This window comes from Lissotriton vulgaris, chromosome 2_1 (assembly GCF_964263255.1).
Source record: "Lissotriton vulgaris chromosome 2_1, aLisVul1.2, whole genome shotgun sequence".
Classification (NCBI taxonomy): domain Eukaryota; kingdom Metazoa; phylum Chordata; class Amphibia; order Caudata; family Salamandridae; genus Lissotriton; species Lissotriton vulgaris.
In genome coordinates this window covers 816,027,232-816,046,907 of record NC_141687.1, presented here as the reverse complement: position 1 = coordinate 816,046,907, position 19,676 = coordinate 816,027,232, and the positions used below count along the sequence as shown (strand labels likewise).

The 19,676-nt window shown below is 42.3% G+C and overlaps 1 protein-coding gene across 1 annotated transcript in view; it reads left to right on the top strand.

The window, feature by feature from the left end:
• Positions 1-19,676, top strand: part of CCDC141 (coiled-coil domain containing 141) — a 658,578-nt gene that overhangs the window by 244,352 nt on the left and 394,550 nt on the right. Inside the window, exon 5 of the mRNA XM_086956207.1 lies at positions 5,997-6,250. Within this exon, the coding sequence (XP_086812333.1) occupies positions 5,997-6,250 (254 nt within the window). The remainder of the gene's footprint in view (positions 1-5,996; positions 6,251-19,676) is intronic.

Here is a 19,676-nt window from a genome sequence, read left to right as displayed (position 1 = left end):
TGAGGAAAGTTGACGTGCATTGCTATAGGCATCCGGCTTTTGCTGAACTTCAACTGAATGCAACAATGGCAGGTGCTGCAACGTTTTACAACCCCTTCCCCCCCCCCCCCCCCCCCCCCCTTGGAGCTATCCCTCAACCATCAGGCAATGGTCTGCCCAACATGTGCTAATTATTCAAAGCCTTTTGACAATCTGAGGTGTTGCAAATCAGTGCTACCTTTTACTGAGAATAGCAATCATGACATAAGCGATGACTATTTTATATGATTTGCAAAGAGTTGCAATGCAGCAACTGCAGATTATAAAATACTTTGCAAACGCTGATATTCCTTAATTTTTGGGGGAAGGTCAAAATGTGATTAAAGGTTGGGAGGCGAATGATATGTCCTCTTGTTCTTACTTCAGTATGATATGAAAAGTGGGGTAAACGCTGCTCCAAGGTTATAAAATCTTCTAGCTTCCAAAGAGCAGCTGGAAAAGAGGAAGGACTGCAGGGTGTTCTACACTGGCGTCAGTGCTGAATAGTCTTGCTACATGTAGATCTATATGTATTTACCCAGCGAGAGCATATATGAGGGTTCCATGTGCTGTTAAAATTATATTGACAACATAGGCACTGGAAGTTGTGGTTCGCGGAGTGTCGCAGCACCCCCAGAAACAAGCATGCTAGAATTCAGAAGGTAAATGAGCAATAAAGATGCCTGGGTACATATTGTCTTTATCTTGTCATGTTTTTTGTGTTCAGAGACAGAGGTGAAATGTCAGGCTGTGTCTTGAGATAAATTTCTGCTTATTCCTTTAACATGGAGACCGGTGTTTTCTTTTCATTCATTTGTAAAGTGATCAATGCAACAATCTTGCTCAGTGGGAAAGTAAAGGCTGTAGGGTGTTATTGTTTCTAAGACAACAAAATGTAAATACCTGTGAATGGACTGGGCAAATATTTCACAATCTGCCAGTCATTAAGAAAGCACACATGAAGCAGTTGTTTTGTAATTCTAAAGTGTGAGGCAAGCATTTTAACAGGAGTAGAGCATTTTACTCAGTGATGTACAAATGACAATTATTCATTGATTTTCACACGTTGTTTGTGAGAGGTATATATATTTATATCCACAATACCTCGCAGACCAGCCTCGCTTCACCGCGAAATCACGAGCGTGGTCCTAAGTTGTAGTGCATTATTTTATTTCCTTCTGCAAATAGTATATATATATATATATATATATAATTTTTTTTATCAGTAAAACTGAATGTCTGTGCACATTTAGTGGCCATTTCAAGGAACAGTGTGCTGTTTTGAAACTGGCACTGCACTACCACACCATGCTTTAGTAATATATTTGCCTCAGTGCGCTTCAAAATGCACCACCTCTTCCTTACCACTTTCCTGCTGACTGTGAGTGGTTCATTTGCTGCACTTGTTTTTGTTTTGTTGCTTGGGTTTTTCACAGTCCATGTGACATGGGGGAACGAACATTTATTGCAACGCCCCCGCTCTGAAATTGTTCCAGCACCACTGTTTGACAAGTCAATATGTTAGAGTTGACTGTTTTTCAAGTATAAACTAAGCCAAACTGCTAAAACCGGTTTCTTGTATTCTGTAGTTTTTGAGTCGTCTATTCATGTTCAAAAGCTTGGCGCCTGGCGAGGGGTAGGAACGCTCTGTATAAATAGCGGTTACAAAACAAAACACACTGGCCCTATTCTTACTTTGGTGCCTGTAGGGGTTGCAAAAACATCCACATGAAGGAAATCGTTTTTACTCACCTGTTCTGGCCGTAGCGCCTTGGGGGTCTCGTCAGGGGTATGAAAGCACTATAAAAAGGCTACTATGCAATACAAGGCAAATGGCAGGAGTATAGGAGAAGGGGCGTCTCCGTGCCTTTTAGAATACGTTTTCCTTTCAAGATCCAAAGCTGTTAAACGTGTTGCTTGCAGATCTGATTATTTGTACTATCCCATTATCTTTAATAAATGTTAAAAAGTTCATTTTTATTAAAATGCAAGTTCTAATTCCTTCCTTGGGTTTCGGAATGTGCGTGCAGTTTTTTTGCTAATATGGACTTATATTGATGTCTGCCCTGTGGTTGTGCATTCACAGTACAAGTGAAAGGCACTTAGTTGTCTTCCTTCCTTGTTTAAGCTGGACATTTATGTTTTGACAGTGGTAGAATGTTTCTATACGTCGAGGCGGCATACTGGTTGCTCCCACGGTAGGATGTCAAGTCGAAAGCAGCTCTGAAAACCTTCAAAGCATAGTCTAGTCTCACCGTCCCCAACAGCTGTTCGAGTTTCAGCTGCCTCTCTTCTGTAAGGCTGGGCCATTTGTTCAAGCAATAGGCACTTCTAAAAATACATTCTTCCTTTATATCACTTTAAAGAAACTATTGCACCTGGTAAACGTATATATGCACAATGATTTGTTGAAAAAAAACTACCAGGATTTTTTTTAGAATTTGCATTAATAACCTCGGCAAGAGGGAACTAATATGCGCCTTTGTTGAACCATAATGTGCTTATCCAAGGAATGTAAATATTTAATGTGTTCATTGATAAACTGAATCCATCAACAGGCGCCCAGTGCAAGTCATTCAATATCAACAATGCTTGAGCATTTTTACATCACTCTTTTTACTCACTGCAGACAGTATATAATGCAGATGCCTTTCCTGTGCTTTCAACAAAATTGACCAGTTTCAGTATTTCTCAAAAAACCTGAAAAGGAGGCTTTTGACTTCGAAAGCTATAGTCTCAAACTAAACGCCAAGCTAGCTTCATGGCAATAGCACACTGACAACGGAAATCAAATTCAGCCCTATGGGAATAATCAATAACATGCCATTCATATGTGCTGGGTATCTTGTCAGCCCAGCTACAGAACCACACTCGGGCCCAGGGAATGCTCATCTTATCACACACAAATCCAACTGCGTGTAGATATCTACTCAAACTAAATATTATAAAAGGGGAAGTGTCATGTTTCAGGACTCTTAGGTTTTCTTGGTGTCTCCTGAACCCCATTATGTTGCATAGCGGGCGGATCCATTTCTTCCTGATCTTGTCATAGACCGTGCAAAAGAGCAAAATATGTGCAATATTTTCAATGCTACCTTGGGTGCATAAAGTGCAGATGGTCTCTTCGTCGGTTTTATAGTGTGGTTTCCACTTTACAGTGAAGGCTTTGACTGGGAGAGTTCCATTACGGAACTTCAGGTACACTATTTTAGCTAGACACGGTTGAACATTATCTAGGAACTATTCAAAGCTGGGGCTCGATTATATTTACGGCTAGAAATTGCAAAGTCAACGTATCTAAGCTTGGATTGGAATGAACAGAGGTCAAAACATGGTCCCAATATACTTGCTTCAGGTGTTTCATAGAAGTTGGTGTTAATGATTGTGGGTGACTCCAAAAAGATGCTAGGCTGAGCTTGATAAGCCACGTCTCAACATATCGGAATCAAGGGAAAGTTAAAGTTCTATCTAATTTAAGCAATTTTCTTAGGTCTTCCCTGTGATGTACAAGTTACTGTGTAGTCCATAATCGGATCCAGTAGAGTACTGGTCTCAGAACCGCAATGTGCTCTATCTGTGTGACGTTTAGATCATGGTACCTAGGTATTAACTGTGTCCACAAAGACGAGCCTAATAGATAGGCTTGCAATATTGACTGAGTGGGGTCCAGAACACTGATCTAGGTCATTTTTAATAATCTATTGTCCTTAAAAAAAAATTAACAGCTCTCTTTGACTTTCATCTTAAAACATCAAGTAAGGGACCTAGGAACAAAAACATTTTGGGGCCAGTAAAGAATTTTATGAACCAACCTATGTACTACTAGGTCAATTGGTAAAATTCAGAATCATAATGGGTGAGAATCTGACCAGCCTCATTAATATTAATAAGGTTGGTTGCAAACTGCGACTCACCATGATTGGAGGCCATCACAGGGATGGTGGCTTGCTGGAGTCAGCAGACCACCAGCTCCTTGATTGCTTTTAACCTCATGCGCGCTAGCGGAATTCCGCTCGCACGCTGAGATTTTTAAAACCGCATGTTACGTGACGAGCTGGGCTCGTCATCAGCGTGCGAGGAGGCTACGCCATGACGAGCCCAGCTCGTCATCAGCGCGGAAGGGGTTAAATAAAACACATTTTTCTATACAAACCATTTTCCTTAAAGGAAATGGAGCTGCTTATAAAAATAATTTTTGTTTGCATGTTTGAGATTTGGCAGTAGTCCTGTGCAATAAGTACACCTGAAAAAACTAATTTTTACGGTCCCAAACGCCAAATCAGGGTGTTTGCGACTGTAGAAATGCTTAGTACATCTGACCTCTAGTTTCTGTTTTTTTAGCAGTTGCGAACGAAGGTGTTACAGAGAAATCATTCCTTTTAGTTAACTTAGGACCTGTTAATAGTGCTGTGAGGAGTAGTAAATAAATGTGTACTAATAAAAGAACAACAAATATATTTCCATTAATTAACCCCTTTAGTGCTGCCGTCGGCCAACGGTCATCGCAAGCACTACCTTGCCACTACTGCACATGTCCGTTGGCCGACGCGGCCGCACCCGTTTCTTTGAACGTTCAGCACTGGCGCAGAACGTTCGAAGCAACAAACGGGTTAAATACAACAAATACTGGATATAATCTCTGAAAACAGGTAAAATAAACTTAAAGCAATTGGGCAAGATCAAAAAATGTCTCATATGTTCAATACATGAAACACAGTATAGGTTTTATGTTTGAAAGAATTTGGAAGCCTGGTAATTCAGGCTTGATTCTTATGCCCCAATTCACAAAAAAAATCTGAAATTAAATTACATAGGTTCGAGTCTACTTTTTGGTAAAACCTCAGACTTTTTGGTAATTCCTAAAGTACTTTCTGGGAACCTGCAACTGTTTATCAAATTTCTGGATTTTCTGTTTCAGCCCGAATTGCTGCCAGTCCAGGTCCTCCCTGGACCAAATTCTCGCTGGACCGGAAGCATGCATCCTGGGACCGGTTTCGGGCTATCACCCCTCATCAACCAGGCTAGCCTGAATATGGTTACATACAGGGCCGGACTGGGAACCAGAACCGGCCCTGGCAAAGTGCTCGGCCGGCCCCTCCTCCCCACTCGGGGGGGGGGGGGGGGGGGGGGGAGGTGGGGTTGGAGGTGCCGCCGAGCGCTTTGCTAGGGCCGGTTTTGGTTCCCAGTCCGGCCCTGTATGTAACCATATTCAGGCTATGCTGCAAAAACGGCCCTGTAACAAAATCGACCCCCAGGGGCTCAAAACCGGCCCCCACCCTTGTGGCGCACCGGGGGATTGCCCGGTGCCCGCTATGGCCAGTCCGGGCCTGGTTACATAGCGAGCACAGGACTCATATCTGAGCACACTCTTCCCAATTAGGGTGGTAAATGCAAAAAGAACAGATGATGGACAGAATCCTGAACAAATCAAACATTCACCCCTAGTCACAGATCTGGGTTAAATCTATTGTTTTTTGCTCGCCAAGCCATTCCTGTTTGTACCAGCCACATGGAAATCAGTCTTGACCCTGCTCCCTGTGTGCATCTAGCTTAGCCTGCCTAGAGTGGTGGGTTCTGCCGTGGTGGGGTGTATACCTAGGCACCCCACGTCTAACAACATGTACTTGTGCTCTGCTTTGCTCTTTTGTACCCACATTTGCACTAACGGGCTAACATTTGTACAGGCCGTTGCAAATGTCGCTTGAGTATCAGGGAGGTCAATGCTGATGTCGTTTCTGGAGCGGTCGGTTGTTTGGTGGAAATGTCATGGCAAGTCTAACCAGCAGGACAATGGTGTATCATCAATTCTGTGAGAGATTTCTGTGTGTGCATTCGCACTTTTTTCATTGAATTGTCAGTATGATAAAACAACTCAAAGCTATCACAGAGATGCTCGAGCTGTAACCCGTTACTTTTGTCGTGAGCTTCAGAATTCATTTTTGATTAAAAAGTGGAAATGTCCCATTGTTTTTTTGCAGGTCTGCTCGAAAGATCCTTAGCCCTGCTGAACAAAAGCCGAGAACTGACTGAGTTTATCGAAGAGTTTAAATCTGGCTGGCCGGTCCTAACCCCCGAAATATCCCAGGGAGCCCGCAGCAGCTGCGTGAAGATTGACAGCCTCCTCGAGCTGCTGCAGGACAGACGGCGCCAACTGGACAAGCACCTGAAGCAACAACGCCGCGAGCTGGAGCAGGTGCTGCAGATCTGCCACTGGCACCAGGAAGAAGAGCGGGTAAGGCTTGTGAAGAGAATGTGACGTCAAATGAGAGTCTTGTATTTGTGAAGAGGGGTATGACGCGCCAGACGCACTCTATTTTCCTTCTTTTTGCTTGCACATAATTACATTGCTGTCCAAGTTTTTTGTCTCTTGTGGAATTTCGAACAAGATGAGCGAGTTACAAAATGTTCAGAATACAAAAAATTGACCGTCAGAGGGCGCGATTGTATACCTAACGTAAATATCGGACAAGTGACAAAAGGAGTCCTGCTCACTTCAGGGATACATTTCTAACAGAGATAGGAATTTACCATAATTTATTAGGGACTGCTACATTTTTATTTTAGTCGCTAATTGATTCTTTCCTGTTTAAGTGGAAGGTCTTTTAAACGTTGTCAGGGCGTTGCAAGCTCTCCAAATACAGCTAGATCAAATTTGCTTGAGTTCCTAGACATCCCAGTTTATAACCTAAATAGCAGTAAGAAAACGGGCCGGAAATTTGTAAATGAAGTGTTATACCAAATCTGAACATTCATTTTTAGGCAGGAAACAAATACATAATAACCCAAACCGAGCATCTATCACGGAATCATCGTTTAAATGAGCAAAGACAAATTGTAGATGAATTTATTAGATTGAATTCACGCATGATCTTATGTTCTGCATATGTTGCTGCTGACAAATAGTGTGCTATACATTTGTTTTGAAGTACAGCTCTCCAAAATATAGATATGCTTGTCTTCAATGTAAAGCTTTCCTCTGGAAGACAGCTGAGCAGATTTTCAACATGTGGTTGTGTTGCACCCTCTCCTAAATGGCACAGTGGCACTTCAGCAGTATGATTCTCAGATTCCTTTGGGAATCCCATCCAATCCAGTCCCTGTGGAACTTGGCTGCTACACCTACTTATTAACCCGTTGCATGCTGATGACGGAACCGCTCCGTCATCAGCTGCGGGTGTGCTGTGCTGATGACGGAGCGGTTCCGTCATGGCCCGCTTGCCGCTCCTGCGCGGTGCGAATTCCGCGCCTGCGCTGAGCGTTCTATTGAGCTGGCAGGGCCATGACGGAACCGCTCTGTCACAAGCACAGCCCAACCGCGGCTGGTGACGGAGCGGTTCCGTCACCAGCATGCGGTCACCCCGCCCCCTTAGCACTGCGGCGGAATAGCCGCTGCAGTGGAGGGGTTAAAAAAAAATTACATCCCTCTCCTCATCTATCCCATCACTCCAATGAGCCTTCCATCTTCAGACATGTCTGAAAGAACAGATAGACCCTTGCCAGCACCCCTTCCACATGTTTCAAACCGAGGCTTTCTAAAATCACAGCAGTAGATGGCACCAGTGCTTCATTTTGTAAATAAATAACTGCCAGCTCTCGTCAGTAAGGTCTCTGCAGCTTGCACCGCACATTGCTTCTGGTAGCGCTGTCAATGACAGTCCCAACACAACTACTAACACTCACACTCCTACAAGTGTGACAATTTGAACTATTTCAGGCTACGAAAGCGATAAGAACAAGTTGAGCGGCAGGTAATAGCCATTTTTAATGAATATTAATCTAAATGATCAAGACAGCGCCACCTTGTAGCAGACTGTCACACGTCCTGGTGTTGACAATAAAGTGCCGGTGCTGGGGACCAGAAATTAAGCACTGGATGGCACATATGTTGGGAATGCTCTGGCACAGTCCCATTTAGCCTCACCTAGTCCTTCAGAATCCCTGCACAGAAGCCTAGCTTAGTCAATGAGTTTCAATGGGTATGAATCTCCAATTTCCTAACTAAAAAAGCAGTGGGCTGCTGGATGTAGCAGTGAGATGATCAAGGTTCAGGATGGACTGTTTCTATAAGGAACAGTGTCAGGAAGAGTTTGCATTATGTGGGCCTATGTCTAGAGTGGCACAGTGGGTAAAAAATGATGGGTTGAAATGCCACCCTGAACGATTGCCACTGGTTAGACTATTTGCAAGCTTTCATCCCATCAACATTTGGGTGTTTGATTGCCAGTAGTATGCATGGAAATCTGAGACTAGCACAGATTTCCAAGCTTATATTACCACCAATGTTTGTGGATTCTAAAAAAGTGGTAAAGTTGCTCTCAATCAAGGAGTGCTGCTACGGATGGAGATTTACTACTTTGATGGAAAACTAGTAACTTTATCTATTTATTTTTCTGATCCCAAAAAGTAACAAGTTAAGCTAAAAGCTCTTAGTGAAATGAGAACATGAAAAACAGATATAGACACCGCAGACCTGAATCAGGCTCAACTACTAAGCCAAGAATGCGCATTTGGAAGGTGTCATAAACACACTGTCCCCCCCCCCCCACACCCGCCCCCCCGAAGCTTCTCCCCGCCCATACCATCAGATTTGGTAGTTGTCCTTGGAAACTCATAACTGCGGTCATGTGTGCAACAACAACCTCGAGTCCCTGCCCCGGCATCACTTCTAAGTATTTTCACGCACACACTTTTCCTCATTGCTGCTACAGGGAGCCTTATCGGAAGAATTTTCAAACTGGTGCATGTAGACAGGACTCCAAATTTTCATTCCTCGCATTTTACAAATCATTTTATCAAGTAACTGACAGTCCCCTGTACCAAGCCTGAGTCACACATTGAGGTGGGTGCAGCGCCAAATGAATACAGTGAACCGAGCCAGGCCGAGCCAAGGGCCTGGCTTGGCACTAAAAATCCATGCATCAGCCAAACCATGAAAACATTGGACATGTTTATCTTGCAACAAACATAATGTAAACATATGATACAGTCTCTTCAAAATGATTGTATTTCTTTAACATGCAGAAGTGTTTCACCTTAGTACATCAGATCAATTTTAATCTAAATTATAATTAATGTTTTTTAACTGAAAATTAGGCCAGGACGACTATGAATTGAATTCTGTATGTAAATTGCAATGTGATTTTTATTTGTGCTGCATGTACTGCCTTTTATGATTTTAACAAAAATCTAATAAAGCGTATTTTGACTGATATGATACAGTCTCTTCAAAATGATTGTATTTCTTTAACATGCAGAAGTGTTTCACCTTAGTACATCAGATCATTTCACTTATTAAAAGTGATTGTTTTTAAACATGAACTTAGGAACATTAATGGCTCACCCCCGCCCCAACTACAATGCTTAGTGATCTCAGAGGCATGTTAGTAGTCATGTTAACCCTACACATGGTCTAGATCAGAGGTCTTCAAACTGTGGGGCGTACCCCCCAAGGGGGGGGGGGGCAGAAACACCTCTAGGGGGGAGCGAGCTTCATCAAAAGATTTCCCTTTACATCACTCATTCCGATGTCTGAAACACATTTACTGCAGTGTATTTTCGAAAATTGAGGGCATAAAAACAGGACTGTATTTTGATTAGAGGCAGCAGTCAGAGTAAATATTAATTAAGTGGAAGTGTCAACTCTGCCTTTCCTCTAATCCGAGACACAGCAGCATAAAGGCAGGAAATGGCAGCGAATTGCACTTCTATACAAAATTAAACTTAAAAACACATACTGCTTCGCAGGGGGAATGGTGCTTTTTCCCTGTCCTTCGCCTTTCTTGCTGGCGAAGGGCAGGGAAAAAGCACCGCTCCCCCTGCAAAGCAGTATGTGTTTTTAAGTTTAAGTTTGTATGGAAGTGCAATTTGCTGCCATTTCCAGCCTTTATTGGCCTCCTTGCTGGTGCCTTTTGCATCGGTTCATCACACTGCTGTCTAGACATTTGAAGCTACTTGTAGGATGTTGAAACTTTTTTTTGCAGGATCATTTCAGTATTCCCCCATCCTCGCTCTACTTCTGTTTATTTACCACTGCCAAACATAAATTGAGTTTTGCTCACAGCAGAACACTCGTACAAACATTCTTACTCAACAGGCGTTCACAGTGTCAGACAAGCAGACATTCTTTTACACATAAACAAACACACGTAGAACATGCGCCAGTTCCCCTGACTGTTCACACATTTGAAACAGGGAACGGTTCACAAAACTTGGGTGGTTTTAAACACCACCAGAAGGGAAAGGAATATTAGTGACTCAAAGAAATGTCCAGAAACGTAACCCTGCGCTGGTCCTTTCAGATTGCAGCCACTGAGTCACTTCGATTCTTCAAATTATGGGTTGCATAAAAAGGTAAACTTCTGAGGTCACCTCTGTCGACCTTCACAAGGTCAGGGTGATGCTTTCTTTACTGAGAATCTTTCTAAAAGGCAGAATAACATCCTGATAACCAGACAAAAGGAACCCTTAATTAAAAATAAGCTGAAAAAATAGAGTGCTATGTTGTCTTACACAGGGCATAACTGCACAGTGCAAAGACCTAGGGCCAGATGTAGGTAAATCACATTTACCGATTTTGAAATACTGAATATTACCGAATTTTACCGATTCGGTATTTCAAAATCGGTAAATGGGATGTAGGTACCAACATCTGGAATTTTTACCGATACCTTAAAACTCGGTATTTACCGATTCGGTAAATACCGAATCAGTATTTGCTATGGATTCCTATGGGCCTTGAAGCCCATAGGATTCATTGCAAATACCGATTCGGTATACCGATTTTGTCAAGGGTGCAGGGGGTGTCACTTTGACACCCTCTAGCACCCCCAAAACGGGCATGTGTGCAATGTGGCACACAGACATGCCCTAAGGGCACGTCTGTCTGTCACATGGCACATGTGTACATGTACAGATGTGCATGTACACAGGAATCAGTATTTTACCATGGATTTGTATTCCATGGTAAAATACCGATTCTGAAAGCCATGTGCCAATGGAAAATTGGCTACCCACATATCAATCTAGCATTTTCGGTAATTTTACCGAATCGGTAAATATTACCGATTCGGTAAATTTACCGATTCGGTAATAATACCGATTCGGTAAAATTACCGAATATGTGCACCTACATCTCCATAGCCCTTTACCGATCGGAAACGGCCGAAAATCGGTATTTTCGGCCGATTACGATCGGTAAAGGGCTACCTACATCTGGCCCCTAGTGTTCCTGCACTTTGTTGTCAAGAGGTTTCAGTTGAGAGTCTTATCTCTGGAATCATGGTGTTTTAGCTAACAGCAGTTTGGACTCTGCAAATCTGCTATGATTCAGGCATTTTCAGAGCCCGTGGCAAATTTACATTTGTCATGGTATTTTCCATAATAACAAGCCATTTTCAGGCCATTTGTAGCAGTTTTGCACCCCTTCCTGTTCATTAGTAACAGGGCTGTCAAAAAGCTGCCTGCACAGCCTTAATGTAGATTCGGACCATTAAACCCTGATAGTTGCTAAGTACTCCTGTCCCAGCTCTAGTCAAGGCGGACATTTTTGTAGCCTCCACCAGGGCCCATGGCATCTATTCATGCACTGACCTTTTGGCGTTTTTTTCCAAAAAGAAAGTTTCCCATCATGAGTTGCCTGAGTTCAGTGGTTTTGGGCGAGATTTACAGCTCACAAATCTTCACTTTACAAAACCTGCTAATGTTTTGCTGTTGCCACAGGGTTAAACTGGTTGTCAAACATACTAAATCCCAACTTTCAGATATTTTAGTGATGGGGGGGCCCCAATCCTAAAGGATATTGCTGGGGGAGGGGGAGGGGGGCTTGGCCTAAACAAGTTTGAAGACCTCTGGGCTAGATTCTTATTATAGATAGAGGCACATTAAAGTCTGTTAAATCAAACATAAGAGGTGCATGTACAACGCACATCCTGAACGTAAGTATTAAAAAGTGTTCTCACATGTGATAATAAGGAAAAAGGAGGGTCTCTGAAATAAATGTTTGCTTAGGGTCACACAATTTGAGCAAGCAGGGAAGCCGATATTGACGCCACATTATCTGGTTTAACAAATTTGAAGCAGCCACCAGATGTATATCTCTGACTCCATCTCCTGTTTTACATTACATTTCACTGTTCTGTCTTTTATTCTTTGCACACAACGAGAAAAACAACCGCACCAGACATAGCAGACCTGTCTCAGGGCCCCCAGTCCCAACTACCAAACCATGAATGCACTCATTTGGGGGCTGTTGCACGCCCTTGCGTTTCCTTCAATAATATCTTTGATAGCAACTTTTGTGACTCAAGCAAGTGATTAGTGTTAGTGTTTACTATGGCTCAGCCTCCACTGGTCACAGCACAACATAGTTAAGACAAGATCAGAAAAGAGAGCCAGTATGCTAGTGAATTCTCCAATCCAATCAGCTGATGGCAACAGCACTTTGAAGTCATAAAATCTGTTTTGGTTATGGCTAATATATGTACACACACACATGTGTAAAGACTACCACAAATAATGTTATAGGTTACTGTTGCAAGCATCCTGCCAATAGAAATTCCTCCAACAATGCATTGTCACCACAACAATTGCACCAGTGTTTCCAGTGCAAGCATATAGATCTGGAGCAACACTGTGTTCCATTTCCTCATGCCCTTTTGCATGTCCCATTTGGCTGACATCATGCCATTGATCCTGATGTGCTTAGTTGACCGTGGGTATAGAAGTACAACAAGATACATGCATTTCTGACCTAAACCTTTATGGAGTAAATTTTCAAGCATACGCTGCCAGGCCACCATGTCAAATGCTTTATCTGCAACTATACTTTATATTCCATATAGGACATTTGTTTGTTGTATTTCCTCCAGCTGAAGGATTGACCTCCTAATCTTAATTGTTGTCTTGCACCTCGGTATGAAATCTGACTGATCCATATGTATCCATGTAAGTATATAAACATAGCCAGTTGTCCCACCAGTATTTTACCCAGTATTGTATTGACCACATTTAACATGAACAGTGGACGACAGAACTGGCAATCTGACAAGTCCTTCCCAAGTTTGGAGAGCACTACTACCAAAGCTTCTCTTTTGGGTGAGGGCACCAACCAAAAGTCTAGTGGCTTATGGTAAACAGCAAGCAAACTAGAGTCAGAGTGAGTTTGCAAAATTCAGTGGGCAAGGAATGTTTCCCTCGGGGTTTACCGTCATTTTCATACATTATTACTCATTTAACCTCCTGTATTATAAATGGTCCACCTTCCTCATCTTTGACTGACTTGTGGAAAAGTCTTACTCACTTAACAGGCCCCCTACAACGGTAATGTCTGATCTTGATGGTTGGGTGTAGAATTGTGTATAATTTTGCTTGAGCCCCAAACTTATATCTTTCTTTGAGTACTCTACAGCGATTTTCTGAGTTCTTCTAGCTTTAGTCCAGCTACCGTTTAACATGCTGACCAACCAGGCCAAAGATTGTGCCTCCTTCGCTACCTTCTCTACCTTGTTGTGTTGCTATGCTACATTCTGTTTATAGCAGTGCTTGCCTAATCAATCAGTTACTTTCAGGACCTCTAGTTTCTTGGGCTCTAGTGTTTCCCTTCAGCTAGCATCAAGAACAGTTTACCTCTTGATAGCCATCAATTCTGCCTATCATTTACCAATTCATTTTATGAGATCTACCCTGACACCATATAACATGCTCAAGCATGTTCCGCATTTGGTAACCTTAGATCTACAATATTTCTGATATATGCATAATTTCTACGTAAGTTTGGTAAAAGTGGATGTGAATATTTTTTAAGAAATTGACCCTTATGCATACCACATGGAAACCCCATATTAAAGTGCATTTTTGTGCGAAATTCTGGACAATTGCTAACCAAACATTGAAAAGTTTAGAATATGTGACCCAACCTTACCCATGCACTTACCAGTTTCTATAAGTTTTAGACATTAAAAAGGAAGAGAGATGCATTAGATGGATCCCACATTTCTGTCTGACTACACGTGGGAAAGTTGTCTACAGTCAGTAATCTGCACATTGGGATCCGTCAAACCAACGAGGCACACAATGAATGGTGTACTTTATTCAAATGTTATCCCTCTAGCTCCTTTTATAACATGGAAGGATACCGTATTCTTAACTGAACAGCAACATTCTGGAATTTGTAAGAAACTGGGTTATTGGTGTACTGGGGTGTAAGTTCGGGTCAAGCTGCAATCACAATCCTTGTCACGGTGAGGCACAAGCCAACCCTAAATTAACCTGTGCTCAACCCTCTGGTAGCATGGCAAAGAGCAGTCAGGGTTAGCTTAGAGGCAACGTGTAAAAGGGTTTGTGCAACACTTCAAACAGTAACACAGCAAAACGCACCAGAAAAGGATCCCACACTGGATTAGAAAAAGAGAGTAATTTTTAATAAATAAAATGTAAATGTACAGGAATTTATATAGCGCAAATCACCGAGCGGTTTCTAAGCGCTTGCTTAGGGAACCCGTCCTGGTATTCCCCTGTGAGATAACCCCGGCAGGGTATCCGCAAGGTGAAAGTCAGGAATCCCGCCGCGAGGGGCCGTTGTGGAGATTAATCAAGCTATTGCCCTGAGTCGCAGAGTGTGAACCCGTGAATCGAGTAGGCACCGGAGCGAGAATTGTCGAGTCCATGGACATTTTAGGACTCAAGACCCCGCCGAGCCGGGAATTGAACCCTAGTCCCGTGCTGACCTCTGCTTCCAGGTCTGCCTCCTCTAACCAGTGAGCCACACTTCTCCACAGAAGATCCAAGCGACAAAACTCCAATCAGTAGAGCCAGTTTCTAAAGCATGCTGTCCCTGAGGCTCAAGTCAGGAGGCTAGCCAACTAGCCATTGGAGTCACTCTGGGGTCCTGAGTTTAACAGGTGCAGGTCCAGTCCTTCTCACCCTGGCAAAAGAGTACCATGCAGCTGGTCAGCATAGCAGTACAGCCAAGTGGCAGTCCTTTCAGTAGCACAGTAATTCTTCCTGGCAGACTATCTACAGGTGCAGAAGTGTACTGAAGAGGTGATGTCTGAGGTCAAAATCTTTGTACTTGGTGCCCTTCCTCTGGAAGGTGGGAGAAGATTCTAGAAATTATCTTTAGAGTGCACAGGCTTCCTGCCTTTCCTGCCCTGGGTCAAGACTAACCACAGGTGGTATGCAGCCCTTTGCATGGAGGCAGGACACAGCCTGTTCAAGTGAAGGGTGCGATGTATTAAATAAAGGTGGACATGTACCTTTGAGTTTTGCATGTGCCAGTAGTGAAAAGCTCTTACATTTGTTTTTTACTACTGTAAGGTCTACCTCTCCCATAGGATAATATTGTCCACCGAGATCTAAATCAGGCCCTTAGACCATGAAGGTTTTATGGCTATAGGTAGTACTGCGGCTGGCTCAGAGCTTAGTGAAAGGATTGCTCAGCAATACAAATATACGCTGCTGTATTTGTATACTGAAATGTAGGATACTTGTTTTGGATCCAGTTGTTCAATGACTGGTTGTAGGTGTGATTTGGGTGGAATTCTTTGAACCACATGGTTTGTGGCTCTCCTGTTTATGTCAATGTGTGGAAAAATACGTAAGCTTTAACTTCCTAATAAACAACTACATTGAATATGTTCTTCAAACTGGTTTGTTCTGTAGGTAGGTACAGAGGATGTCCATTTCTGTAGTTCCAAATATTCCGATTTCGTGGATGTTTGTTTTGATATATTTATCCTGTGTTATTCATCCGGCTTTACATATATCTTTTCTATTATAGAGTTTTATATAGCGCAAACTAGACCAGAGACATTGGGTATCAGAGCGCTTTACATGAGCACTAGTTTTGTTACAGATGGACAGTTTCGTTACTGTTCCTTACTTTCTGTCTAAAGCTAAGTTGTCACATAAAAAAATAATTTTATTCCTGAAGTACTTTGCTGTTCTTAGTAGTATTCTCTGTTTTATCACTCATAAACCTTAGACTGTAATCCGTTCTGAAGTACTCAATTTAATTCAATTTAAATGGGATGCCAAATTGCAAAAGAAGATAGCCTGCATTTTGTTAGTACTGTCAAGAATTCGAAATTAGACTGTATTAGTCACTGTAGAGTCATTCCCAACTACATGAGCCAGTGCCTGCAGTGCTTACAGCAGTGGTTAATTTGTGAAACTTTAAGTGTCGGGCCCTTGTGAGGAGGTACTGCAGCTCGCACCACTCCATTGCTCCTGTCAGATTTGCCGATGACAAACCTTACAAGTGTGATAATTCAGACTATTCCTGGGCTCCAAAGCTCTTTGAATGGGTTGAAAGGCAGGTAATAGCAATGTTAAGGTATATTGAATTAGAAATCAATTCAATTCAAAGATGCTTTATATATTTTTAAGTAAAATCATAAAAGCACATTATCCCACATAGTATAAAAAAATTAACATTAAAAGAAAATCATTAAAAATGCTGAAAATAACATGAATTAATAGCCCTGCTATAAATAGCATATTTTTGAGAAATTCATATACCAATAGTTTTCCTGTATTTGATTACCCTTTTCAAATATAAAGCTATAGACCTAGTAAAACCTTCATTCTATAAAAATGGCAATGCTAATAATGCAGGATGACTTCGTCTGAGACCAAGTAGCCTTAAGATTGGTAAAATCCACCTCTTTCTTGGTACGGAATAACATTTGCGAAATATTAGAACATGCATTGGTGTTTGCAGAGACTTATCACATGGGCACATACTCATGGTGCTAGACCAGTCATTCATAAAGGGAAAACTGGTTAGCCTGTGAAAGATCCCCAGTCGTAAACGGGTCAACACCATCCTATCTTAATCACCTAAAATAGTTTTAAGATACAGCTGAATGCTGTAAGTGGTTAATATTATTTGATTCTCCTGTACCGTGGGCTTTAGTATTTCAGTTGAGAAGGAGTGTCAAACAATTTCCTTTTAAATTGTTTCTCAAAACTGTAGTTATGGTGCCAGGGTCATCAAAATATTCAGGATGCCCAAGGACTTTCATACATTTTTTAACATATTTTAACCATGGGATATTAGAGGCCTGTTGTCATTTTAAGCTATCATTTAGAATATCCCAGTTAAAACTAGTTTTGGAGGTGGGCCGTATCTTGGGCTGTATTTTTATAAGGTGGGATATATGCCGCATCCCTAGTTCAGAATGACATATATTAGTAGATGTACTACATGGGACTGCCAACAAATATCAGAAAAGGCATCCTCAACTAACTGCAGAGGGTGAGGAACTATATAGCCCCAAATGCCTGTAGCGTACATATCCGTAGGAACACATTTTGCTTTTTAAATATGTAATAATTCAACGACCGGTCGTCTTCCCTGTTTTCTTCCAAAATTGGCTAGTGCAGCAGTAGCTTTCATAAATAATAGTTTTCCTACTGAAACAGCCTGGGACCATGTTCCCTTCTGGTAAAAAAAAATGCCTAGATATGAAAAACATTTAGTAAATTCGACTTTATTTTTATCAATAAATATATCTCCACATTTTGTATTATCTTTTCCACATTTCATGATAAACGTTTTAGAGGTGTTCAATCTAAGACCCATATAGTAATCAACTGTTCTTGTGCTGGTGCCTATGGTAGGCTAATAGCGCCACCATGTGGCAGACTGCCATAAGCGCCGGTGTTGACAAGTGCCGTTCCCGAGGACCGGAATCCAGCAGCTAAAATTAAACATTGATTTACAGTAAGTAGCATTTAGATTTATCAACAGTGTCAAGTAAAGAAACCATGGGTCTCATTCACAAAGCTACTGTAGGCTGTAAATGTACATTTACTACTGAAATTGACTCCTCTTGTCAATTCAGGAATTTTCAGAATGAGTCCTGACTGGTGTAAATGGTTTTACTTCTGCACCACTGAGGAATTCTTCATCATGAATGTGTATAACTATGCAGAAATGAATTAACCAAGGTGATATTTAAGGGTACGCATGTGTATTCTCACATAATTTCTGGCATATCACCTTAGACTTGTTATGTGAAATTCTTGAAAGCCCAACACTATGCCTGTTTGCTTAATTAAAGACTGTTCTATAAAAAAAAACTCCAGGAGCACTGTAACAACGAGAATGGCCATAATGCTAGCAGCTGTTTTTGCCACACTTGTATTTTTTGCGCAAAATTAGCACTTGGGGCTGTATTATGGTAAAGGCGCATTTTCATTGTTTGCGCTGGGCACAAACAGTGAAAATGCGCTCCATTACTATGAATGCACTGCCTCCAAGGCAGCCGCAAACTCGTGCCGCCCTGAGGTGGAGACTTCAGGTGAAAACCGGAGCAGCTGCTTTTTACAGCTGTGTTTTCACTCCGTAGGAGGCACCCACCTGCACTTTTGAAGGGGATTAGCGATACCCTTGCAGGCGGGTGCTGTCATTGACTGCACCCCCTGCAAGGGTATGTCGGGGAGTTTTAAGGGACCACTACCCCCACCAGAGGGCTGCCATCAGGAGGCGCAGTCACAGTGCACCTCCTGAGGGCTACTTTGCCTCTGCGCCCTTGTCTGTAAAATGGCGCGGGTGCACAGGCATACAGATTCCCTCATTTGCATGTGCATGCCCCCATGTAAATGAGGGAATGCCCCCTGTGGAGAGAGCTGGCGCTTAATGTGCGCCAGTGTTATTGGTATTACAGAAGCAGCCACACAAGCGTCTGCAGCCCCTTCTGTAATACCAAAGTGCCCCGGGGGCTCGCAGTGCGGGTGCAAATGCCCGTTGTGCCCCCGAGACTCTTTATGTAATACGGCCGTATGTTAAAAAATTAAAATAAGGGCACATTCTCACTAAAATATACCACTAAATTACAGATATCCATTTTCTGTAATTCAGTGTATTTTTCTGACATTTCATGTAATAATGTAAGAGGAAATTCCATAAATTTCACACACCTATCGCAGTAGGCCCCAAGCAAGTGATGGAGAGTGGGCATATTAGCCAGTGGCAGCTCCTCTACAATGATAATAATTCGAGGTATTATCTTTGTATTTGTTCCTGCTGCGCAGCTTTGTGGAGTGGGCGGGGCTGCCTCCTCCCAGAGCAGGGGAGGAGTGGTTTGCCTACTCCATGTGTGCAATGGCTGTTTGGCCAGCCCTCTGGGGCCGTCCAAAACATTCATGTGCACTTCGCATGTTATCCATGCAGGCTGCATTACAGCCTGCACGGAGAACATGCCCAACTCCCCATTCCCTGGCTGAGCACCGATCCACGGCGCTCAGACCAATCACAATGCTGCATTGCAGCATTGTGATAGACCATGTGGTAAACACGTTTTCCATATTGGGTATTTCATCTGCAAATTATGAGACGCTAAATTGACCCCAGGAGAAGAAGGGAATTAAAATAGTTTTCCCAAACGATTAAAGTAATGTAACCCTGTTTATTCCGGTAGTCTATTTTTCTCGAAACAGAATCAACACTTTCTCTGATACAGTCCATCCTTTTTTGAGACAATAAACAACGTGTTTTTCAGTTGTTTTCCTGAAGGGTGTTATTCAGAGTGAACAATGTGAAGAGACGGGCATGGAATTACAGCCACTAATCTATCATTTCTGCCAGGTATTCCATTTCTGTATTTTTGCTTCAGAAATAAACATTCTTTGCTAAAACAAATATTGAATACATATTT